Source organism: Peromyscus eremicus, chromosome 11 (genome assembly GCF_949786415.1).
Source record: "Peromyscus eremicus chromosome 11, PerEre_H2_v1, whole genome shotgun sequence".
NCBI classification, from domain to species: Eukaryota; Metazoa; Chordata; class Mammalia; order Rodentia; family Cricetidae; genus Peromyscus; species Peromyscus eremicus.
The window spans coordinates 72,718,835-72,746,353 of NC_081427.1; the positions used below are offsets into that span (position 1 = coordinate 72,718,835).

Sequence of the window (27,519 nt, forward strand, 5' to 3'; positions counted from 1 at the left end):
ACAAGGTCCACCTAAAATCTTTGCATGAAAGTAAATTTTTCTCTAGACTGTATGATTGCTTGAAATATTATGGGATTGGTGCTCGGAGACAAACATATCTCTGAGGTTCTATATGGCTACTGAGTTCTTGTCTTTTAGGCACAGAATCATCTCCCTATGCTCTAGTATAAACTATGTACATTATTCTTGAAGTGTTTCACCCAGTCATCTTACTGAGTCTGTTGATAAGCATTTTAAGCTACTTAAACAAGACACATGTGATATGAATAATTTGAGATAGAACAATCTATTTAATTCACAAAACAGAAGTTATATCTCCGCAGTATGCTTCTGTACTTCAGAGCATGCTCCCCACTTTCATCAAACACATACCTGCAGAGACTCGGGGACAGTCAGGCAGCATGGACTCCACAGATGTGTCCAATGGTTCTGAGCTGGAGACCCAGTTGCAACAGTTCTGTAATGTAACAGATACAATGTTGACTACATAGTATTGAAAGAACCACATTTTTAAGTTAAAGAGATAAATTTGTCCTATAAAACAAATCACTAGAAGGGTATTTATTTTCCATTGATTTTTAATTATTTTCTTACATAAACAGTCACTAATTATTAATGACTGTGGAAAAATTTACCTTTTCTAATTCAGCTAATAATCTGTGTTGATGCAAAGATACATAACCTGTAAAGTATAATCTGATATATTTTTAAGAAAAGTTATATGTGAAGGAAAAAAGCCTTAAATTTGGCCCACACTCCCTTTTAATTTTTACTCTGACCCACATCAATGAAGGGTATATCAAAATTACACACAAATACAGTCTGGAGAACTGTAGCCATTTTTGAGGACACAAAACTTTAATATTAATGCTCACTCTCTCAGATAATGATGATGTGCAACTCAGATAAATGAAATAACATTCTATTTCTTCTATAAACTTAAATATATAGATCTAAATTCTGGTTTAAAAGATGTGATTATATGGATTTAAAAATACTCAAAACACAGATATACACACAAAGAATCTCCACAGACAGATGCTATTTTAAAAGAAGCCCTTCCATCAGTCATGCTGGAGAAATGGGTGACTGCTCTCCTGGTAAGCAGTGTGCATTGTGTGTTTTAGATGCTTGCTGCCTTGGCTGTGCACCATGGAACCCGTTCTCACTGAGGACGGGTCCTTGACTGGTAGATCAAGTGTCTTATTGTATTTCCTTAATTCATTCTGTCTGGAAGAAGATGTCAGCTGTGTTGCAGTGAGGAGAAAAATTCAAAGGCCCCAGTCCCCACCAATAAAGGCCGAGGAATGGCTTTTGAATAGATTTGTCAAGGCAACCCTACTGTTCTGGGACCAGAGCGAGCAGGGATAACATAAAGGAAGGGTTTGCTGTATGAGATTACAGACGGAAGCTCACAAAGCATGGCAGATTTTTGTAAGAAACAGTGGATCAATGAAACTATTGAACTGGGTTGGAAAAAAAACCCATGAAAACAAACACATCTAGTAATGTTCTTAAATGCTTTCACTCCTTTTATATTTAAAACAGATAAAATATTAGTATTTTTCATGTATGACAAAAGCTTGATGGTTTGAAATGGATATATATTCTATAATGTGCATTTCTAATCTTAATTAGCAGCTGAATGTAAAATTACACAATGTAAGAGAAGTAGAAATTATAAAAGAAACAGGGTTTTTAGAAGATATTTCGTACATTTGAAATAAGCAAAATTAATATTACCATTGATAGACTACCACATCAGAGAATTCTAGATAATGCAGAAGATTAGCACACAATTAGCCAGCTTTTATATACAATGTGACACTCGCTTGTAAGAAATAAGTATTCTCTAAAGCAGTGTCAAGATATGTAAATGGATGATTTGTTTTATCATTCATCACAGCCCCTAATAAATTCAAAAATCATGACTTCTATAGGTACTAAAAATAGGCTCCCAATGATACAGGGAGATAGCTTCAATGAAGAATGACTTTCTCTTTCTCTCCCCTTTTCTTAAGCAATTCAGTCTTTTCAATGACAGCAATTAGCACTACCAACAGACAGGCAGCGATTAGGTATATATTTTAATTATTATTCATCCTACTAGTGCCTCCAAATCTGATGAAAGTTGGCTATTACCCAGGTGATATGCCAGTCTTAATACTGATCACCTACATCTCATACATGCAGAACTATGCCTTACACAATTTTCTAGTATTAATAAAAGTGACTGCACATTATAATCTGTAGATAATTAGTCATTTTTTAAACTCACTTTGACTTTTAAAAGCTGAACCAAATGAACTTTTTGTCCATTTTAAAAGAAGATCATCTTTGGCTCAAATATTGAAACAAAAATACAGGCTACCATTTATGATTCTGAAATTTTAGTTCCATCTCAGCACATGCTGAAAGCTTTCATCTTTCCTGAAAAATTAGGGACAAGTGAAGTGGCCTGTGCTTAAAAGTGAAGATGCCAGATGTCTTGTGTAACAAACACCTACACAGGATTGGAAACGATGGAAACCAAGCTGGAAGGGTGTGCGTGCGTGCGTGCGTGCGTGCGGCGTGCGTGCGTGCGTGCATGCATGCACGTGATTCTTCATGTGGCATTTTAGTTCCACTAGGGAAAGTATAGAGGAAGCAGGTTAAAAATGTTTGCTATATAAAAAAGTGAAATACAATGAAATATGTAAACAAAGATGTACAGAGATTATAATGGAACTTACCTGCTTGAACTCCATCGTCTCACATGTACCTCCCTGAGATGTGTTTCTATGGCTTAAAAACCAAATTTCTTCCAAATTGTTCTACTGTTTACCTCTCCCTCTCCTTAATTCCCCAACTGGCCTCTATTCCAGTTCTTCACAGAGGATGAGGTATCATGGTGGCCACAATCTAGGAAAATTACCTGCATTTCAGACATAGTAATGTTATTGGCCTCCAAGATCTTATTCTCTGATGCATAGAGTAGTCAAGAAGGGGAGTTAGAGCAGAGGCACCTCAGTGCTGCACAGAGACCCATGCAGCAGGGGAGTTAGAGCAGAGGGACCTCAGTGCTGCATAGAGACCCACGCAGCACCCTAAGTAAAGCCAGGAGTCCTTGACCAGAGGCAAGATATTGGAATGGATCACTTAACTAGCATTTCTGTGTCCACAGGAAAAATGAAGGCAATATAATGAATGTTTACTAAAGCTAAGTGTTTCAATGTAAAAGGTTTCTTATGCCGAGATTATGACCTTGCAGATTTTTGTGTTTATAAATTTTCCTTTGTAAAATCTATACCTTGGGGACCAGTCACAGGAACGGGAAGTGTCTAATGGCTACAGTACTGAGTGACATGCTTTGACTTGTGCCAAGGTGGATGACATTTGAGTAGACATGGAATTAAGTTTTGTTTTTATCTTGTTTAGTTTTTAATTTCGTTTCTTGTGTGTGTGTGCGTGCATGTGTGTGTGTGCCCACGTGTTCTCGCTTTCCACTGTGGAGTCTGCAGATTGAAGTCAGTTTGTTAGGTTTGTGCAGTAGGCGCTTTTATCCACTGATCCATCTTGTCATGATATGGAATTTGAAGTTAAAATAAATAAATGTGTGTATGTGTGTGCCATGTGTGTGCAGGTTTCCACAGATGCCAGACGTGGGCACCAGATATACTGGATGAAGCTGGAATTTTAGCTGGTTGTGAGCTGCTTTTAATGGCTGAGTCATCTCTCCATCCCAATACAGAGGTGCAGGAGAAGAGGGCACATATAGGAAGACTTGGGTGTGTGTGTGTGTGACTATGATCAAAATATATTGTGTGAAATTCTCAAATAATTAATAAGATGTATGTAAAAAGAAAAAGATAAGTGCTAACTCTGTGCAAGATATTAGAGAAGCTTGCTTTACTGGTTCAGTCAGGTTTTTACTCGTGTTTATTACACTTGCATGCATTGTAAATAATTATGGCCTTAAAGGCTGATCTTTAATGTGAAGTTCTTGTGCCTTAAACATGATTGTGTATCATTGACCAGGTTATGTTTCTAGGGCCTAGTGGTGTGGTTTGAAATAAAACAGCCTCCCAAATGGAGTGGCATTATTCAGAGGTGTGGCCCTGTTGGTGTGTCACTGTGGGGGTGGACTTTGAGGTCTCCCATGCTCAAGCTACTCCTAGTACCTCAGACTACTTCCTGTTAATATAGGGCTCTCAGCTCCTTCTCCAGCACCATGTCTGCCTGTACAACATGCTCCCTGCCATGATGATAATGACTAAACCTCTAAAACTGTAAGGCTTCATCTCAGTTAAATGTTTTCCTTTATAAGAGTTGCCACGGTCACAGTGTCTCCTCACAGCAACAGAAACCCTAACTAAGACAGGCTTACACTCAGAGTTGAAGGGTATCAGGAAGGGTGCATGATCATCATGTAGAACTGTTATTTCTGGCTTGGCTACAGAATTTCAGGTCAGGGGCATGTCACACACTCATCATCAACAGTATGAGGACCTCACTAGAGAAGTCCCGTTAAGGGTCCCTCCAGGCACTTTTGACCCTTCCTCACGGTTTAGCATCCACACTTGGTCTTTCATCTGAGAAAGGTTTTGTTCAAGGGATTGCTAAAGTAGTCTTCTTTGATCCTTCTTTAAGAGAAAATGGTATTTTAAAATTAAATAATATACAAGTATAATTTTTAGTCTGTTGTTTGCTAAATTGATAGGTTTGAAATATTTAAGAGCTTCATAGTAAAACTGCTTAATATAAATAACTTTATCACATTCATTTGTGACTTATGAAATAACCGAAGCCATGACTTCACCAGTCTCTATTATAGTAGGATTGACTAAGCAATTGCTAGCACTGTTTTACTTCTAAATTTAAGGCAGCATTTGGTAAGATATTGAAGTTAATCAACAGGAAAAAACACAGGGGCACTCTCTTCCATAGCTAGAAGTGTTTGTTAGGAGGAAGGATATTTTCCAAATATTTTAATCTTTTTGTGTGTGGGTTTATGTAAGAACGTGTGTGTGTGTGTGTGTGTGTGTGTGTGTGTGTGTGTGTGTGTGTGAGCATTTGTCACTTAGATTGACTTTCATAAAGAACTTCTAATGGGAAAAGAATGCACAGGAGTAAGTACTATAGCTGGGAGATTACTGACGTATATGATCACTACTGATATAGTACCAGGAGGCTAATGTCAAATTCTTATAATATCAGCAAGGTAAATATAAACATAATGGAATTTTCAGCTGGACGTCTGTAATAGGATCAATGGACTGAATAACAAACTCAAGATTTTGCAAAAGACATGGACCATGATGGGTAGATCCTTGTTAGTTGTCAGACTCAGCGGGGACATGCAATAAGCAGCTTCCCTAGATGGAAGCGGGGCCATGGCCAGCTCAGGAAACTCTAACAATCTCCATTCAGCTTTTTACTGCTTCTACCCCAACTGGCAGTGTTGAGCCAATCAATTTCATTGTGGCACATCCTGATCACATTTCCAGAAGGAAAGGACAAGACTGAATTACATGAAACTTCTTTCTGGTAATTAAGTATTTTGCAATACTAAACAGCCAGAAAAATTAAACAGTAGGGAATATGAATCATAACGTCAAGCCCCTTTTCAGCTAAAATTCTAATGCATACTGTATACACACATAATATTCTCTTCAGTAGTGAGCAGAATGGATGCTTTCAAAAAGTTTTGTTCTTCTAAAACATTTCTTTTATTATTTTAACTGTATCTAGACTTTTTATTCTATCTCAATATTCTGTCTCTAGAGAATGTAGGGTGGGAGGCAATATAAGTTGGTGGGGACTCCAGACACAAAGGCTCATGTCCATTCATCTCAGCACTGAACAAAACTATGCCTCACCTCTCTCATCCATTCTCGGATGGTTTTGCCAGCTTCTTGATGCCACACATTGTGAACAGAGTCTGTCAATGCCACAGCAGTCACCTTACTTTTTACATCTGCTTCTCGTTGAATCATCTGTTTTAAAAAAGAAAAATAAAACATAGACTCTAATTTTTCTTCCTGATACAGGCTGCTTAGTCATAGACAATACTATATTAAAAATAAAAAGAGACATGCATCTTTGGCTCAAAGTTACTCTTTTCTGTTTGAATACATATCCTATTCTTGTCCATGGATATGAAAAGGCCAACATTTTCTTTCAAAAAGCTAATACCACTTAAGTCTTGGAAGGACATAGCTCTATTATTTTCCATGTGGCTTGACAATTCAAGGATTAAAGGGATCACAGGGGATCCCTGAGGGTTTCTTTTATCAATTCCTTCCATCACTTCCCACTTCAGGGCTTCAGGGAAGTCGGCACCTGGGGCTCACTGTCAGCTCCTCAGGACTGGCTTCTCCTCATTTTCAAGCAGTGGCACTGGTGAAGAAAGGTGCCTTGTTTTAGTTCTCCAATTTAACTGGCTTGCTCTTTACCATGGCCCTGCAATTCCTTGGTGATTTTGATACTTCCCCCAAAACTATTCTCTTTCAGTCTATTGATACTATTTTGCTTTGTGATATGTTTTGTTATGTTGGCAAACTATTACATTTTTAACTTCTCCCTACACAATGTTATATTTATGAAATTTACTATCTTCTGGAAAGAAGGACTTTGCCTGGCTTGAGACACTGACTACTTCATCAGTGGCCAGCCAAATAAGAAAATGGAAAATAAAAATTGTATATCAAATGAAGCAAAAGCTATTTCAATCTGTGAATACTGGACTGCCTGATGTGGCATAACAAAACGTAAGAAAACGTAACAAAAACTAAAGCCCGTGTTCTGTTGCAATGCTGTACTTTCCACTGGTGTCCCCACACTGATGAAAAAGGGCAGTTACTGCTTCTCCATCATTTGCTGCTAATCCGCATGAATTGTCCATCAAAAACATAATAGTGTACTTTAACAAAACAGAGAACTGTGAACGGTAAAGAAAGCTCACGCAAAGAACACTGTAAGCTACAAGTCCAGATAGAAGACTCTCTCTCATATTCTGAAGTAATCATCTCAAAATCAATCCTCTCTCAGATTAAACTCTGCATTTCATACCTATTAATGAAAATTACATAAAAAGCATCTTTACCTCAGCAGCATTTTTGCACCTAAAACTTTTGTATTTTGGTGTGCCTATATTTTCTATAACAACAAGATACTAAAATTAATATTCATATGCAATACCATAGTCTCACAGAAAAACACCCCCTGAATTAGCAGCATCTTAAAGGCTTAAATCATATAACAATCCAGTTAAATACTTCATTATTAGTTACTAACGAGTATGCTACCTTCTTTAATTTTTCACTGGATCACTATTGGCACTAGAATATAAAACAGTGCATCAACATCAGATAATTTAAAAAATCACACAATAGTGAATACATCTGGCTAAGGATGAAATGTTATGTCCTTACTTTCTTTTCCTAAACATGAAAACACAAAGAGAGCTAAAGCAATTGATAAGGTCACATTTAAGAAAACCCTTTTCTGATGTGCTCAAAATTTTGGGCCTGGGTTTTATTGTGGTTGTTGTTACCATATGCAGATTTACTTACGGTATTATCTGAAGACCCTAAATCTCGACAGCCACTTGTAAAATGAAATAAAACTAAGCAATGAACAGGATAAGGACTCAGTGCAAATGCTCAGTGTCTGTGGGTTGAAACTCCACAAACTGGAATGATGCAGTCGTTAGGTGAGTGACCCGAGACCATCCATCAGGCACTTCACACACCTGACGTGCTCATGTGCAACCCTTCATTTCATATTATAGCCCAAATGACACAGCCGTACAGTTCTGTAAAACTCTGCTTTGCAGTTTAAAAATCAGTCTGATATTCACATTTAGAAATGTAGAATGGTCAAATTCCTGAAAATCTTAAAGAGAAATTCACATATGAACCCTATGTCAAAGAATCTCAAATATTTGATTCTTTTGACGGTATAAAATCAGTCTATTTCCTTCTGTCTCAACATGGCTGCAACCTGATTCAGCAGTGATGGGACTCCACGTGGCTGCACTTGTGTCCAAAGGCAGCACTTCTGTTGGCATTGCTGGCCTGGCTTCAGCCTCCCTCCCCACTTCAGTGCTGAACGCTGTGTGAGCTGGGAAAACACTGAAGCAGAGTGGAGACTACTCTCTAGGAGACTACATCAGAGATGTTTAAGAACTCACAGATCTTAGAAAGAATATAGTAAAATGAAGGATGGGTGGAGCACAGCTAGACAGGAAAATAAATTATAGATCATCATTTATAACATAGTAATGTGTTGGGAAGTCCAGAAATCTGAAAAGGAAACAGACATATCACTGAAGTTCTACATGCCCACCTAAGATGGAAATACTGGTATTTAATTAAAATCCATACATGTGTACACTGTAATTTTATGTTCATATGAGTACTTTTCTGGGGAGTGATCCTTAGCTTTCATGAGATTCTCAATGGGTCTGTTAGTCTCTAAAAATGGCAAGGCTTTGCAATCAAGAGTCTCCACATATTCTTGAATGAACTATGGGGTACTTACTAAGTGATCCCCTAGGACAATCACACTTAAGATCCATTTAACATCTATAACCACTCTTTTGGAAAGAAACAATGCTATCCATTTCAGGTTGTATCAACTTCAGTCAACAGAAGTGATAAAGATTATGATAATTCATATAGTTAACATCCTAAAGTTCCATGGCTTGGTTCTTATGCACTGCCATGTCCTTACACAGCCCCAGAGAGTAACCCGACACGGTGGGAGGGAGCACAGAAATGACAGGTATGCGTACAGTGAAAAGCTGAGCTATGAAGGCAGGCTTAGCTAATCTTGGCAGGAGTAGTCTCTGCAGCAGAGCAGTCTCCAGCCACAAATATCTGAGGAGAGAAAGATACAGTGGACATTTTCTGCACACACTATCAACATTTTCACTCAGACTAGAGGAAGGCTTTGCTGCCCCTCTATGCTTCATGCAGAGGGCAGGCTTTGCTTGTCTCTAATAGGTCTGAGGAACATGTCAACAACACACATCCATTCAGGAGTTCACACATTCAGGGCTTCCTCTACTCCCTACAATGAATGGTAAACTTACAATCGATATTTTTATGTGTATAATATTTATATCTGAAAACTATCCAATAAATTTTAAAGCAAATAATATATTAATTAGTAAGAATTCTTAATTTATTGTATTCATAAATACTACTTAAGTTTATGTTAAACATACCGTTTCCCCTAAAATGATAAAGAAACAGCCTGAGAACTTTTAAGAAAATGGTCACAGCCACAACCCACAACTCCAGAGAAGCTAGCTAACAAGAAAAATCCAAAGAGGGACCCATGGAGTGCCCTGGAAAGGGTAAATAGATGAGACCTCCATGAGTAAACTGGGGGTGAGAGGTGGGCAATGGACGGTAGGGGATGGAGGTTGAGAACATAAGGGAATGGGATGGTTGAACTGGAACAGGAAGGGAGTGGAAAGGCAATGAGAGAGATACCATGATAGAGACATCATGGGGATAGAGAGAAACCCGGTGCTAGGGAAGTTGCCAGGAATCCCCAAGGATGACCCCAGCTTGGACTGGAAATAGTGAACAGGGTGCCTGAACTGAACTGGCTTGTCCCAGAGATCAGATCAGTGAATGCCCTAACTGTCATCACAGATTTTTTCTCCAATGACTGATGGGAGCAGATGCAGAGATCCACAACCAAACACCAGGCAGAGCTCAAGGAGTCCAGTCAAAGAGAGAGAAGAGGGATTCTATGAGCAAGTACATCAGGATCATGATGGGGAAACATGCAGAGATGACCAAACCAAACTAGTGGGAACTCATGAAAGTTGAATCAATGGCTGTGGAGCCTGCATGGGACTGGACTAGGCCCTCTGTATGGCGAGACAATTGTGTAGCTTGATTTGCTTGGGGGGCCCCTGGCAGTAGAATCAGAATCCATCCCTGGTGCATGAGCAGGCTTTTTGGAGCCCACTACCTCTGATAGGACACCTCTTGCAGCCTTGAGGCAGGGGCAAGGGCTTGGACTTGCCTCTACTGGATGTTCCTCCCCATGGGAGGCCTTGCCTTCTTGTGTGTGGGGGGAAGGGGTGGGTTGAGGGGGGAGGCTCAGGAGCGGGAGGAGGGAAGATGGGGATCTTTGATTGGTGTGTAAAATGAATGAAAAAATTTTCTTAATAAAAAGAAAAAAAGAAGAAAATGGTCATAGGACTCATAGGTATTAAGACAAGACAACTGAGGCCTGATTGAAGATGTGCACTGTTGCATGCATACATACACTCACATATACAAATACATATATGTTTATATGCATAGATATCACAATGGATACTTTTTAGCAAATTATGATGTTATTGTCATAAATAAATAATTGATTAACTCTTCAACAGCATTTGGGATTTAAAAAATAATTTAAAAAAGTGACTCCAAATAAGTAAGAAATTTTGAAAAATCAACAAACATGCCACGATAAGAACCAGTTCCAACAAAAAAACCCTCAAAATCAAGAGTGTTTAAAATTTATTTACAGTTCTGAACTAAATAATGTATAGACTAAAAGGAAATTATTTTTATAAATTAAATTGATGTTAGTGTATAAGATATTTTATCCTATCACTTGATTTTCCTCTTCTTAATTCTACCCAGTGATCTCCTTATATTTCTTTCAATTTAGGTTCAATGTAAATTAATCTGCTTTCACATTCACTATTTTGTGTAGATGTAATTCTAAATGGTCGTATTAAATAAGAAACACAGAGCCAAATGCAGAGTTAAAAGCCCAAAGATCAGAGAGCAGAAGCCAAGAGCTAAGACCACTAAGATGCCGCTGCCATCCTTCTCCTGAGCAAGAGACCTACTTCCTGTGTGTCTGTATTTTTATTGCCTTTCTGTTCTGCCTTCTCATTGGCTCTAAACCCAATGACATGACTTTCTTGTCACTGCTTGTCTATACAGACCTCCAGGTCGTTTATGGTTGGTACTTGGATTAAAGGTGTGTGTCACCATGCTGTCTGTGTCCTTGAACACACAGACTCCACCTACCATGTGATTGGATTAAGGGCGTGTGCTATCACTGCCAGACTTCTGCTTAATGGCTATGACCTCTGATCCCCAGGCAACTTTATTTCTTAACATACAAATAAAATATCACCATAATTTTGTATGTTCCTAGTCTAACAAAAATTTAATCCACTCAATAGCAAGTACTTTGAACGGGTCAAAAGCATATGCCATCTGTATTGGGGCTCATATTAGTCACATTTTTGATGGGGCTGAAATGAAATGGGGAACCCATTTATCTTGCTTTTTCCTCTAAGGTAAGTTTTGAAGTCTTAAGCAACCATGGTCAGACTGCTGGGCCTAGAAGATCATGAGGCAGGATGAGGAACAGTGGGCCCTGGTCAGCAGCCATTACCCTTTTTCTCTCCACACAAGGCCTGGCCTCTCTGCAGGGCTGCTGTCTTCTTCCAGCAGGCATGTAGGCCTTTCCTGACACGAGCTGACTTCACTATGTTTCCCCCAAAACTCTTACTGATGTATCTGACACTCTTTTAATAAATTCTCGGCCAAATCTAGATGCTTCATACCATTCTAAAGGTTCAGTCTCCCTTCAGTATGGTTAAATTTAGACTTTCCTCCAGATTTCATTCTTCTGGAACTTTACAAAGAGTTGGTTTTTTTTTGTTTGTTTTTTGTTTTTTTCCCAGAAAAGAGCCCAAAACACTGTGCCATGGCCATTGTGTTTGTTCATGGGATCACTGAAGCTGTGGTTATTCAGAAGTCTGGACCCAGCAACACTTCACAGATGGGGAGAGGCCTTCCCTGAGAGATTAGGGAACAGTTCAGAGTTGCTGGGGAAGGGGATGCCATTTTCTTTAGTGGTATAGCCACTCATAAGCTGCCCATGCTCCAGTAAATAATCTCCTTCGAATGCTGGTGCATGTGACTTTAATGAAACTTAATGTGTCACACACGTAGAAGCCATGAAAGTAGGAGGGGACTTGGGAAGAACAATTTCAGCAGAAGAGGAAGAAAAATTAGAGAAGGAACTGGAAATGAAAACTACTTAAATTCATTATATACATGTATGAAACTGTCAAAGAATCAAAGAAATGGAAAAAATTAATGTAATTTAAATTAAATTAAGGCAAAGACATGCCTTGATTTTATTTGAAGCAGGAAGAAGTTGACATCTTAAGGATGTCCTGCTGCGAAGTCTTCAGCATATCTTTCATTCTGGGTCTCAGATTTTGGGAATTAAATAACCCCCAAAGGGTACTCCTACCCTAAAGGAGGGGGTTCTGAACTGGAATGGCTTCACTCTAACATAAAAGAAGTCATGATTTTACTTCCTGCATTTCTGGCCTTCAGGCTATTTACTTGTCCTCATGTTTTAAAGCCCAAGAGCCCTCCTGAAAGAGGCCACTAGGGGTTGGGTGTAGGGGTGTGTGCATGCATGTGCAGGGCATATCTCCATTTTTATAGAGAATGTTTTAAACATGAGGGAAATATGTTAAAAGTTTTCTGTCAGAAAAAGCATGCATTAATTTTACATTATGACATGTGTTACACATATGTACTGAGGGTTACAGCATGTGAATGTCTTGTACAGGAAACAGTATTCTAAAAGGAAATCAAACAACGCATGTTCCTTCAGATTAGGCTCTGACATGACTGCAGTTTATAAACCCATCGGCCATGACTACTGTGTGAGCATAGATACATCACTGTTCTGGTTAGTAGCACAGCTGAGCTTTGTGGTATCTTTTAAAGAAACATGTGTATATAAATAGATTAGCTCCCTCTAGAGATCCACTGGTTAAGAATTCAGATTAAGCAGTTTCTAAAGTGCAAAGAGTAGTAAGAGCTAGTACCATTAATCCTTTCACTGTACCTCTGTGAAGTGTTTCTTCTTGAAGATAGCTGGTATGTGGTTTGATAAGCATCCATATTTCACACACCCCTCTCCCCTCACTTACACTCTTCCTGGATAGTCCCTATCAAACAGCATCCCATGCTGGGTACCAACGTGCCAATCAGCCAGCACTGGGTTTGGCAATCTTTTCTGTTATGTCAGTGGCAGAGACAACTTCTCCTTCTTCCTTCTTTTGGTTAAGCCTAACCCAGTAACATACAACACAAATCTCTCTCTAACATTCACATTTTTACTCTGTCCTCCAGGGTGCTGGCTCTTCTGGTGATGATAATGAGACACACAAATTTCAGTAGATGAAATGTGAAGACAAAGCTGTCCAGCAGGAAATTCAGACCAAAATCACACTTAGCTCTCACAGTTCACACTTCAAATATGCATTTCCTATTTTTATGGAATAAAAGTTATCACATAAGAAGTGTTCATAATTTAAATTTAAGGACTTTAGAGTCAGATTCCCTGGATCAGATACTTGCTTCAACCAATTCCAGGAAAGATACCTTAAATAAATTATTTTGACTTCTTCTCTGTGCTTCAATTTTATCATGAGAATATCAACAGAGATGATAAACGTACTTCAATTACAGCATCATCTTGACTATTACATGAGGAAAAAGCAGCAGCAGATAGGACATTCAGCACACAACAGGTAATCTATGCAAATGTGCAGCACAAACTGTTCCATGTCTCCATTCCCTATAAATGCTCAGTCCAGAAATGCATGTAATGACCAACATTATGTTCCAAAACATCTTTCCATAAGGAAAAGCTCTATGTAGGGCTGTTTTTATCCTTGATACCGGTGAGGCAATACTTCTATAAGGGCATGGGTCAGTGATAGGAAAGTGCTAATTATTATGTTTCCTTAAAATCCTACAATCAGAGTACGAGAGCAGCCTCAGCACCAAGCACCGGAAGTGAGGGCAGCACTGTTGGGCAGCACTGTGGCAACTCTATCTTCCTAACACTTGGAAGACCTTTCCGGAAGACTGGAGACGGCAAGGAAGTGTGGCAACACGTGCAGCCCCGCTAAGCCAGGGAAGCAGTGTATGTACAATTTTCTAAGGATAAGCCCTGAGATTTAAAGTGTGTCCAGAGGAAGGCAGTGTAGTGTTAGAGTTAAAAGCAGGCAGCAAAGGAGCTGTGAAGTCTTGAAGTTTTTTCAGTCATTGTTGAAACCCTCAAATGAAAATAACAGTAGTAGTTACCTCCCAAGTAAATGGAGGACAAGGCATTTTATGGTAGATATAATGATGCCAGCTATTAATGACCTCTACTCTCACATTCATTTCCATGTTTTTAGTGCACAATTCCTTTGAGATATGGTATCAACGTATCTTCAGTGACAACAAAATTCATGCTAAGGGAGGAAAATTTTGAAGGGTCAGAAAACTGCTCTATCAATCTGTATCCCCATCTCTTCAAATGTATAAAGTGATTTGGGCTTGCTAACATGTTTTTCAGAGCAATCATTTGGTATAGACAGGATGGCCACACATTTCCAGTTGCACCGGGCAGACTGGAGCGGATCTGTTAAACTATTGCAAACATTAGCACTCTTTTTCACTAAGCAAGTGTTCTGGCCTGGACAGAAATTAACTTGGTCACTGTAATATAGTACAGACACTAAAAGCGATTCTCATTCTGCTGAATGATTAATAATTTAAGTATATGCTCCAAGCTTACGTAGTTAACAGGGCTTGGTGGGTTAAAAAAAAAAAAACAAAAACACATGAAATTGAGAGGGACTACTGGTGGGATGGTGGGGAAGAGAAGAAATTGGAAAGGAGGAAATGGAGGGTAGCTTTGACCAAAACACATTTTGTGCTTGTGTGAAACTCTTTAAAAAGAAAAGAAGCCATGTCGAAAAATGAAGGACAAGTATTTTAAAAGGTTCCTAAATTCAAAGCTAAGAGTGCACCTCAGCGCTTGCAGAGACCCTCCCTCACGGATGGACAGGCAGTCTCACCCCCTGGTTAGGTAAACATGGCCAGCTGGGTCTCCACTACAGCAACAGGATAAGACAACATTCTCTTTTCCTGTGCTTTGAAGTTCTAGCTCCAATTCTTGCAGCCTTTGTCTCATTTCAGGAAGGAAAAGTTCTCCACAGGCAAGGACACCGAGGGGTAGGGCCTGTAAACTGAAGCTTTTTGGGTCACAGGCATTTATGAAGATAAGTCTCCAGCCATAGATAGGGAATGGCAAACTGTGATTTATTATTGCAGGCAGTCAGAAGAGAGCAGCAATAACTTCCTTTTCCTTTCCTGCCTCGCCATGCTGCCATGGGCAGACCTCTGCAAGCAGAAAAAGACAGGAGTAAGGGAGGTTTAAAGGAAAGGGGAAAAAAGGCAGCATTTAGGTACTGATAGTCTGGGAGTTGAAAGAGAGGATGAGCACTTTACAAGACTACACAATGTGAAAGGAAAAGACAGTAACTGAAAACATACTCTCTGAACCAAGAAGACAGCCAGCCAGAATCTCATATCAGAGTCAATTAAACTGTAAAAAAAAAAGAATATCAGTACTAAGTAAATAGTTTAAGAAATGCTCACAATGGCTTATTTGATAAAGAGGTTTGATTTTATAAGATAGACCATAGAAGGCAAGATATTATAAAACATGGATTTGGCAATTATAATGAATGTATATGAAAAAGACATGTTATAAGTAAGAAATAAACACTGTCAACCTCCAAGTATAAGGCAGCCTTAGCAAGAGAGACATTTAAATGGTGGTAGCTGGGATTAAAAATGATATATTAATTACCAGTTTATGGATATATTTGATACTAAGTAATTCTGACACAAATTACTTCATATTTATAATATCCAGTTAAAATCAGTTCTGAGCTTTTGTTGATTGATTTCTTCTAGAAACACTTGGGTACACTATTAAGTACTTATTAGTATGTAAGTACTCAAGAATCACCATATATTCAATGGTTTGAGAATTTGCAGAAAAAAAATTGCTATAGATTGAATAGTGGTAGGGAATATTCACTGGGAACAGAGTTCCAATCATGAAGGTGGACTGCATAACTTAGTCTTTACATTTGGAAAACAGAAGATAAAGGAATGAGATTTTTTTCCTTCAATCCCTGGGACCCACAGAAGGAAAAAGCTGATCCCCACAAGTTGTCCCTTGACCTCCATGTGTAATCATATGTATGGCACATGCAAACCCACACACATATATACATGTACAAAAAATAAATAATAATGTAATACAAATATAAAACAAAATTCTTATTACCTATATTATTTTAAATATACTTTAACAACTATAAACTCTGTGATACGGCATGAACAGAAAAAATCATATTCTCATTTATAAACCGTTGTAATAGATGTTTTCTGACCTGTAGTAAGAGTTCACAATTTAGGAGGGAAATGGATCCATGTATGTCCTGTATAGGCCATTAATTGAGTATATATATACATCTGTCTAACTTCACAGAAACATTTATTTTCAGTGTGGAAATTTTCTTTAATGTTTAATAAGTGGTAAATTACATGTATACCATGGAATTTTTTCATTGAAAATAGATTTTTCCATTCTCCCATAATATATCCTGGTCACAGTTTCCCCTTCCTCTACTCATTTCAGTTTCTCTCCACATTCCATCCCATCCAGATCCACCCCCCTTCTGTCTCGCTTTAGAAAACAAACAGGCTTCTAAGAGACAATAATAAAATAAAAATATAGCAAGACAAAATGAAAGCTAACACATTGGAATTCGCCAAAAAAAAGGAGGGGGGGGGAAGAGCACAAGAAAAGGCACAAACAGACCCACTCACTTGCACACTCAGGAACACCATAAAAACATGAAACTGGAAGTTATAATACAGATGCGATGGACCTGGTACAGACCCATGCAGGCCTGTGCATGCTGCTCCAGTCTCTGTGAGTTCATATGAGCTTTGATCATGTTGACACAGAGGGCCTTGTTCTCCTGGCTTCCTCCATCTCCCTGGTTCTTATACTCTTTCGGCCTCCTCTTCTGCAGGGTTCTCTGAGCCCTGAGGGGAGTGATTTGGTGGAGACATTCCTTTTAGGGCTGAGTATTTCAAGGTCTGTCACTATCTGCATAATGCCTGGTTGTGGGTCTCTGTATTTAGAACAACTATTTTTTATTTATTTATTTTTTTTTGCTTTTTTGAGACAGGGTTTCTCCATGTAGTTTTGGTGCCTGTCCTGGATCTCGCTCTGTAGACCAGGCTGGCCTCAAACTCACAGAGATCCACCTGCCTCTGCCTCCCGAGTGCTGGGATTAAAGGCGTGCGCCACCACCGCCCGGCAGAACAACTATTTTTTAAGTAGGCGGGTAGTTGAGAGATTGTACACTTGTTTTATATATAAGGAAATTGATGGTAAGGAAAATTAAGTAATTTTCCCATGTTCACATAGTACATGCACAGCTACACCATTTGACTCTCAATCCTATGTCCTTATTGTTGCATATTATAGCCTATATTTTCTTTTCAGAAATATTTACAATATTGGAAAATCATTTGCTTACTGCCTCTTTCCTGCTAAAATGTAGGTTCTTAGAGGTCAAGTTCACATTTTGCTAACACCACATTCTTATTTGCTTCCCACTGACTAGAACATAACATACTAACACACAATGATTTCTCAAAAGTTATTTGTGGAAGGGTGTGTATTTAAAGGAATGAACTATATCAGGGAAGGGTGCTTAGGAAGCTAGAGATATATCTTGTTTGAAGATTTAGAAACATTTTACATTACATGTTGTATTTCTCAATCTAGCCTGCAAGATAGCTCTGAAAGGCAGTCCTATAAATTAACAGACGATGAAGAGTAAAGAATGACATGATGGGCAGTGGGGGTGGGGAGGGTATTGAAGGCCCAGTAATACCCATGTACAACTCTAGGGTGGGTCTAAATCAGGGGTCCTTCAGTGTTGTCCAAAGTTGGGTCCAGACAGCTCGGCCTTTAGTGTCCCATATGAGTCCATCTTTGGGTCCAAGTGACTTATGGGATCCTGATGTAGCAGACAGTCCTAAGAGCTGGGGCAGGGAACTCCCAATTGAAATGCAAGTCCACCACAGCAAGAGAGAAAGCCCAGCTTCTGCTTACAGTCTGATTAAGCCCAAACTGCCTTTCTAGTGTGCCTAGCACTCTACTCTCTGACTTGTGCATTTTATAATCACATTATGATTTATATTGTGAATGTCTAACGGACCAAATAGATTTCTCTTAGATTTAAATCATTTCACAGTCTCACACATATTATCTCACTAAATTTTTCATTATTCCCCAGCTAGAGATCATGGAAAAAAAAAAAAAAAACTCAAAGAATTACAAGTGTTGACTACGGAAAAGCAAACCCAAATTTCAAATTGTATTCTGTAAGTCCAATGGGAATGATTGGATTTTCAAAATTTCCCATGGAATGTGTGTCAGGTGAAGCACAGTTTAACACACAGACATTAAAGGTTAAGCTAGATGTGACTTCAGACTTGAGTGGACTTATGTACGAAGTAATCTTAACTTCAAATGAAGTACAGAAAAGTCACTATTCCACATGTTCTGAGACAAGATCAAGCTTTAGGGTAACAACACATGGTCTGAGAGGTGTCACTGAAGAGCAATCAGCGAGCTTTTCAAATTTCAGCCTTCTTCCTTATATGGATGAAACAAAACTGTGCTTTGTAAACCTGTGAACCAAAGACACAAACATTTGACTCATTTCTGGAACACAGTTGCTCTGTGTTTTCAAATGTTTCTAACTTTTTGCTTCTAGAAATTCAAGGTATCTTCATTTAATCACTTTTCTTCAATGTAGGCTGATTTTCACAAGTAAAATGGTGGTACTGATATGGTCTGTATGTGTGTGTGGGGGGGGGCAGCTCCTGATCAGCTAAATGAAAATCCTTGAATGTTCTTAAATTAGGATATGCTGATCAAGTGTGAATTATTGTAGTTACTGTAAAAAAAATGACAGGCTGACAACCATTTTTAGATGGGTAAAAGACAGTATTGTAACTGTAAGTAACTGGCTTCATGTACTATTTGAAAATATTTGAACAAGGGTCTCTAGATGGCTGCACTACCTAGGAACTTGCATTAAATACCCAAGACTTCTGTTTCTGTTTCAACATTCAAGCAAACACTGTTTCTATAAGACATTTTTATTCAATCAACTACTTAGAACACCATTTAAGTGGTGGAGCCCATGCCCAGCAGCAGATGGTCAACACAAAATGGACTCAGTGGCATCTTTGAAGGCTCTTTGTCTCATAAAGTTATGCCAGGGCTGTTTATTTTTTCTGCATTGTGGGTCCTTTGTGTACATATTATGGCTTCCAGTTTGGGGTTTTATGGGATTCCTGAGTGAATGAACCTGTGTGTTTCTAATGCTTTTTTGGGGTTCTTTTTCTTGTTTGGTTCCTTGATCATATTTGGATTTATTTCTATTTATTTCCGACATGCCTGTTTGTTTTCTAAGTAAAACAGAAAGGGTGTGGCTCCAGATGGGTGGGGAGGTGGGGGGGAACTGGGAGGAATAAAGGAAGGGAAACCACATTATACTGTATGAAAAAAAAATCTATTTTCAATGAAAGAAAAAAAAGAGGCAATAGCTGTGAAATTGTTCAGATTTAAATTTTACATTAGATTAAAAATAAAACTAGAGTTTCTTATAAAAAATAAATGTACACCACACTGATCAACATGTATAGGACAATTTTTAAAGAAGGGGTTTTAAAACACAATTGTGCAGAAATAAACATTTGAAATATTACATTTTGAGACAGGGCTTTCAGGAACTTTATTTTTTACAGATACCCTATGAAAGCTGGGTAGGAGAAAGATGAGACTGGGTTAAAAGTAGCCGTTTCCTTGCAGGTATATGGCTGCACATCATTTCCTAGACAGTGAACATGCACACGCACTACATTAGTAACAGAACATCTCTGAGTTCACACACTAGTGAACCATAAACAAGAGTCATTGCACACTAAGTGTCCTCTATCGATGTCCACCCTAAATGAAAACACCAGAGCAGGGCTTCACCTCGCTAAAGGGACAGAACTGAAGCCTCTCATCTGTCATCTGATGACAGATCCGATGTCCAGGTGCACTGAGAAGTGCCACTGAGGAAGGTGATGCTGGGCAGAGAGAACTCTTCTGTCCTTCCTTAGCTCTCTCTCTCTCTCTCTCTCTCTCTCTCTCTCTGACACACACACACACACACACACACACACACACACACACAGGTGGTGGCATTCTACCAGTTGAGCCCATGATTTGCAGCCTCTATCCTACTATTATGAAACTGCTGCAAATCCATGAGCCTGAAATAATCACACAGCAGTAATTTAAAATAAACATAGTACTTAGCTTACACAGTATAAGATATTTAATAAGTGTCTGCATGAATTGTGATACAAGGCAAGATTTTGTTACATCACACCTTTTGTTAAGTAGCCAATTTAGCCAATATGAAATCCTATAAAACAGCAACGATATAATAAAGAGTCAGTAGTTCACTAATTTAGAAAGTCAATTATATGCCATTGCTTCATATCAGGTTAATTACTTCATTTACATTTTTAGAATTTTTAAGCAGTTCATAAAAGGTACCAGATTGACAGTAGTGCAAGCTGAATTTCTTACACTATTTTTATAGTTAATAATGTAAAAGGCAATATACAGAACAGAATTACACATATATTTTATATGATGAGACTCAAGATACACTGTAGATATATGAACAAGAGAAATGCTTCCAGAGAAAAAAATTACCAAACACATAACAGGACACAAGGATAGTAGTACCCTGCTGGACCACTTCCAAGCTGTCCTTCTAGGCACATACATTGAAAACAATGGAGGCTACACAGCAACAAAACCCGTGATTGAAGAGACAGTGAACTGCATTCTAGAGGAGTTCAAAGAAAACTGGATGGAAAAGAGAGTAAAAGTGGCTGAGGGGAAGGTTCCTCACAACCAGACAAATCATGCAATGGAGACACACTAGGAACTAGGAAAGAGCACGCACAGGAAACAGCACAGGGACAAACACAGTGCTTCTGAGTTCTCACCCCTCACCCATCCTAACAGAGCTCCACCTCCACTCCTGACTGTGGGTGTCCCGATGAAATCTACCACACTACTTTCTGTCACTGAGCTGTCAGGCAAAGCAGAGCCTCTCTGCGCCCGCCCGTCTCTTCCCACACAGTCGTCAGCACACACTGTCATCTATGAGTCCCATTCCTTAAACAAAAAGGACAATAAACTTAGCGCTGAATTTCCAGTAATTGAATTAAAATTTCTAGGAGGTAATTTAATGTTGAAGCCACATTTTATTAGCTGGGAGTGGGTGGGCTAGAGCCTACTGTTCTAAAATTTACATTCTAATAGTTATGAATGCGGTGTAACGGTGTCTCCTATAGTCCAAATGAATTTATAAGTTAACATATGAGTTGCTGAGACCAATTTAAATATAAATAATGACATAGCTGCCCCATAACCTCACATAGAAGAAAAGAATGAAAGACTGTCAAGGACAGAAGAAATTATCCAATTGTTGTTTGTTCAGTAGAGACAATAGGTCAAACAACTTAGGTGTCACCTGTAGTGTGACAAGGACTAACATTAGGATCAAATGCCAAGTTCCAAAAGGGATGAGGTCTCTGCTTCATGCTACACCAAAGTGTACTATCTGAGAGCACATGTGCCTCTCATTCCTGATAACACAGCCCCGCACTCTGCTTCTCAATAATATTGCAGCTCCATAGTGATTTACTTTTATGCAAGTTGTGGGCTGACAGGCCACCAAGGCGGTTTATACACATGAACCACTTTAATTCTGTGGACTGAATAGCTGTTGTTTTTGTTCTTTTTCTGATCAATTTGGCAGGTCAAGTCAGTCAAATGGTTTCTTCATGTAGACACTGCCTTACTATGGAAATGAACATGGAAACATTCATCTTTGTCAGAAATTATGTCAAATTATTCAAATTTATTGGTGAATTACAGCAAACATCCCAGCTGATGAACATCGCAGTCATATGTTTTTCAGAGAACACTTATGGCTCTGAACAGATAACACTGCAGTGAGCTTTCCCATTCTGAAGCAAAGATGTCTGGAAAAAAGATGTGGTCTGTTATTCAAGAGAGTCATTTATTCTAAACATAAAACTTCCAAGACGTCCAGAATGGTGGAAAATAAAACGGTTCCCTTTTCTGTAGCACCATGGTTGTTTCCAAGCTCTCTCTGCATTTCTCCTCCTTGAGGAGCCTCAGGAAGCTGCCTCTAAGACCGTTAGTGCCACTTTCCATCTTTTCTATTGACATGCTGAAGCCTTCACATTAACACTGTGTCTCTGGCTTGAGGTAATAAACGATTAGACACAGCACAATGTGATGTTCACGTTATTCGTTGCTGTTCTATACCCAGTCAATCTCTCAAAAATTAATGCAAGTACATCAGGATCTGAAATTAACTTTTTATAGCCAAAAGCAACATCCTGATAGAAGGAGAAAAAAAAAACCTATTCTAAATGGGCTGACATCTGATCACTTATAGATAGTACCAGAAAATAATATTTCACATTATAAAATGTCAAATATAGCAAAAACTGTCCTGTATTGATTAATCAGCACTTTGCTTATGAACTGAGGAGGTATAGCTAGGTGGTAACTGTTTTCAGTGACAGATCCATTACCAAAGATCACAGATGAACCTGTATTGGTTAATGCTCTTATGATGCCATATGGAAGAAATTAGGAAAAGAAAATAATACACAATATTTCTCTCTGAACTGCTTATTAAATTTGAGCTTATTTTCTTAGAAATTATAAAAGTTAGCAACTCATATAATGTGAAATATGTGTTATTCAATACACACTTAGTTGCTGGAGAGAGCACTCATCAGATAAAGCTGTTGTTGGGCAAGCCTGAAGAGCCAACTTGGATCCCTGGAGTCCACATGCAGTAGAAGGAGACACCAACTCCATAAAGTTGTCCTCTGACCTCCACATACATGCTGGGCACTCGACCCGGACCAACAGTATACATACACACAATAATACCAATAAACTTTTTAAAATTTTTTAAAAATTCAAAAGAAACCACTCTGTGAAATTAAAACATGAAAAATGAATCTAAGGCAATGTAAATATACATGTTTTTATAGATGCTTTAAAATAATTTATTAGAGTATTTATTTAGAAAAACCTAATCTTGAATGCTACAAAGCTAAGCAATTTTACTTAAAATTGTCCACTTATTCATATTCAATATTCTACTGGTATTCTGATAAATTTTAAGTATATTAAGAGTCTCTTTTTTTGTCATAATACCAAATGTGTGTCAAAAAACATTAACATATGCAAGAAAACTTTATTCTAACCTCTTATATTAAAAAATCAGCATCTTTTACCAACAAAAATAAAAGATGATTGGAATGTCATACACATAAAATATGACCAGAAAAAAATATGACATGTTACCTGTTCTGTGATAGATCAAGTTCATTAGCAAAGCAGGATGGAATGGTTTTCTATATTCTAAAAGCCTTCTATACTTGGAAGAGGGAAGATTGGGAGAGAAAGGAGAGTTTTACTTTTAAAGCACATAGTAGAAGAAACATAAAAATGGCATTAATGTCCTTAGGAGAAACCTTCAGTTAACTATGTTGCTTAGTTTTCTTTCATGTAGGCACCACTGCACTAGCATGTTAGAATTATGAAAGGTAGCACATCACTTTACTCACTTCAAGTAATCAGCTGAAATAGCAGATTAGATAATGCTTAAAATAGTTTCAAAAGGCCACAAGTCACTACTGAGCACATGCTAAAAATAACAAATAGGATAACTAAAATAAATTTATATAAGCCAAAGTGCAAATCATGCCATTTGTGCTCATCACTCAAATCCTTTGTGTATCATTCTCTTGACCTTTATCCAAACGAATCACACTAACTTTTGAAGGCTTTCTCTCACACTCGTTCCCTAGAAGCACAGCTGGCAAGGGATCTAAACCTCATCGCTGGGCAAACTTGCCCTTCTGGTTTTGCCAAGAATGACATTTCCAGGGGGAAAAAAGAAGTTACTGTATGGGACACTTGAGACTGTATTTATTTGTGAGAATCAATAGCTCTCCTTCCTTGTGATCACTACATATCAGTATTAGAAATAAAATGAAAATAACAAAGACTCAAACATCCCACAGCTCTCTAAATTCAATTGTTAATTAAAGTAAGAGCAAAGCAATCAGCTGAATATTTCTAATTTCCTGGAGAAAGACATAACTGAGGATAAGCAGTGCCCCCTAGTGTCCATAACTACAGACAATAGGAGCTAAAAGTAAGTTGCAAATGTAAGCTGAAGTATTAAAATTACATATGTGATACGTTACAAATTCATCATTATTCACAATCCCTATTTTATATACAAAGGTATACTAATAATTTACTACGTATGAATTTGCCCAGGAATGTGTGTGAATAGGTACACATGTGTGCGTGCAAACACACATACACACACACACACACACACACACACACACACACACATTGTATACACACTGACCCAGTCAAGATGACTTTAACAAACTTCCACTCAGAAGAAGAGGCCATGCATGAATCAAGTGTCGGCAGGCCCAGTAGGCCACTCGCTGTGAACATGCCCACTAGGCACTGCTGGGTACACAGCACAGGCAGCAGGGCCTGAATGACTGCAGTGGAATGGCCACGATGAACTGGAAAGGTTTCAGGCCCATCCCAAGATGCAATTAAATCTGTAGCGTTGTCTGTTGGTGGTGAGGGGAGAACAGCTGGACTGAGCAGAGGCCGAACATACTGTAACTTTTACTGTGCATTCTGAATACTTAATACTGAATTTTAAATACATAAATTACATCTATTATTGCTAGAATATATAATGTAATTAGCATTTTTAGGGAATTTAAGTTGGGATATATTTTCTGATGAATTTAATGTATGGAAAAACTTAAAAGTTGTATTTAAAGGCTAATAAGGTACGGAGAGAGTGGCACTGTAGTACAAAGATGAAGCCAGCTTCTCAGTGTCTAAGCTACTTTATTATCTATCAGTAACTAAATAAAAACAATAAATGGTGGCAACAGGAAAGCACACATGCAAACAAAAGTCTAACAAAAACAAAAGTAAGGCAGGAGGAACGGATGTCCCCTCTCAAAGACACTACTGATGAAAAACAAAGGAAAAACTACAGTAGAATTTTATTTGCAAAAGAAAAAAAATACAGGCAAAGAAAGGTTCAATGCTATTGAAAGCATTCATTGTATAAGAATCCACTCTTGAATTACTTTTCAACATAGAACAACAATGCACATACTAATAGTTTCACAGTTTAAAAAGCAAGAAACATAATTATGCTTTTATGAATACTCCTACGTGCATTTCATTTGCTGTTTTTAAGACAAGGGTGGTGAAAATGTACTACTTTATAAGGCCTTTATATACAGAATGCCCACAAAAATATTTAAAAGTAGGTGAACATTTAAACCTTTATCATAATCTTGGCTAAGACAAAAATGGAAGCTTCAGTGTCCTAAATTTAGAAAAATGTTCTAAAATACCTAATGCTACTTAAAAAAAAAAAGTTTACCTTTGCTAAGTCTATTAGAAACCTCCGGGAACAACAGCAAATATTCCTTCTTATTTATAACACCATTTAACAAAAGCTCAGAAGAAAATAAAACAAAAGCAGAATTTTTTACACTAGTTATATTAATATAAATTTTTGCTGAATTAAAAATAATGAGCTTCCTTATAAAAATCTCTTCAGGAAACGGAATTTTATCATTTATCAGTACCAAGAGCCACCTGCTTAGACAGGTGATAGTGAAAAGTAAAATGAGCAGGTAGCATGAAGGCTTCTGTCTGCACATTAACACTTGAACGCTGGGCGGCTGCAACTGCCACTAAGCAAGTGATTTCTTGTGACTTTTAAACAAGCTAAAACATTATACATAGAAACTTGTTACATTCCTTTATGTTTGTTATAAAGATTTATTTTCACAGGCATTTACAGTTTCCATTTCTCATTCAACTATTATTGTTGATTTTCAAGTGATGTGAGATTTCTAACAACCATATTAGTTGCCTATATTAAATCTGCAGCACCCAAGAAAAAACAGTAGAGTTCTATAGGATAGTATCACTAAGACATGCTTTCGGAGATAAACATTAGGAGTTTTTTATATATCCCAGAACAGTTTTGTATGTATTGGTTTAAGGGATGTATGGTGAAATATTCATACGCATGATATTCCTGCTGTCAAAAAAGGGAAAGGCAAGCAGGCCTGTGCCTGTGGTGTGAAAAGAGAACCCGCGGGGCTGCGGAGTGTGCTTCTTACACAGCTGTGCAGGAGTGAGCTGGAATCCCAGCATCCCTCCAAGGTCAAAGGACGTGGAAAGGAAAAGGTCCACAATCCATGCACTCGCTCTGCTGTCTGCTTTCACAGCCCATGATTACAGTTTCTTTCTTTCTGTAACAACTTAGATAAAAGACTGGAAAAATATATAAGCAGGCACCAAAGAAGGTCCATTTTTAAAACATGAACTTTCACCTTTAGCTTCCAAAAGCCTCTATAAAATGATCACATATAATTTTTTTTGGCATGTGGGTTAGAAACAACTACCAATGAGAGGAGTCTTACAAAATTCTTCTAAGTGGAAAAATAATACAACATATAATTTCAAAAGAAGGTATTTCCTTATTGTATTTATATTTATCCAAATTTCCAATTATTCAATTCTTCATATATATGGGTACAAATTATTTGAAAAGAATTTCCATATACTTAAGTGATTAACAACTATATAACAAATGACTGAGCAAAATAAAATTAACAGCTCTTAATATACCAACAGTCTCATTCATGATGATTAAACTATAGAACATTTTCATAGATGATTCCAAGTTGGAAAGAACAAATAGTATGCAAATAGTATACTAGTCTTCGGATAGAATTTCTTTACTAAAGACATACACAGCATTCTGACACCTCATATTTACCAACAAAGCTACAGTTTGCTTATTAAACCAATGGAAAGGGATAAGAAATAGTAATAAAAGGTAGTAAAATATTATATTATTCAGGAATTATGTAATTTTTATGTTTTTAAATTAAGTTTTAAGTTACCACACAATGTAATGGGTTTTGTTAGATTATATTCATACATACATATATGAATATAATATACATATATATACATATAAATACATTATACTTTGTTCTTAATGACCATCCCCTCCTCCAGAGCCTCCTCGTTCAACCTCTGCTACTGTATACTTTCTTAGCTTACCTTTTTATTTCTCATGAAACTAATAATTTCACAGAAACTATATTATATCTTTTTAAACTGAAGGTTTTAATGTTTGGTTTTTCTTATGACCTTAAAAACTGGAACTTTCACATATGGTATTAAAAACAAAGTTCTCATTAAAATATCAGTTTTAAGTATCAAATATTGAGTGGCATTTTTCCAATTTAGGTTCATAAAGAAATTAAGTATGTGGTTTAAATATGGGAGGAAGCTATAAAGTAATTTTGAACAAATTATATGACAAAA

General features: G+C 37.7%; 1 protein-coding gene across 7 annotated transcripts in view; it reads right to left on the reverse strand.

The window, feature by feature from the left end:
• The window catches only part of Arb2a (ARB2 cotranscriptional regulator A), a 464,203-nt gene that overhangs the window by 137,263 nt on the left and 299,421 nt on the right, over nucleotides 1–27,519 (reverse strand). For 6 of the 7 annotated variants that reach the window (XM_059276570.1, XM_059276574.1, XM_059276573.1 and 3 more), the window contains 2 exons: nucleotides 5,859–5,975; nucleotides 373–457 (listed from right to left, as the gene is read on the reverse strand). In XM_059276570.1, coding sequence (XP_059132553.1) covers nucleotides 373–457; nucleotides 5,859–5,975 — 202 coding nt within the window. Of the gene's footprint in view, nucleotides 1–372; nucleotides 458–5,858; nucleotides 5,976–16,825; nucleotides 16,947–27,519 lie in introns of those variants that run through there. The other variant, XM_059276575.1, reaches the window with a different exon arrangement.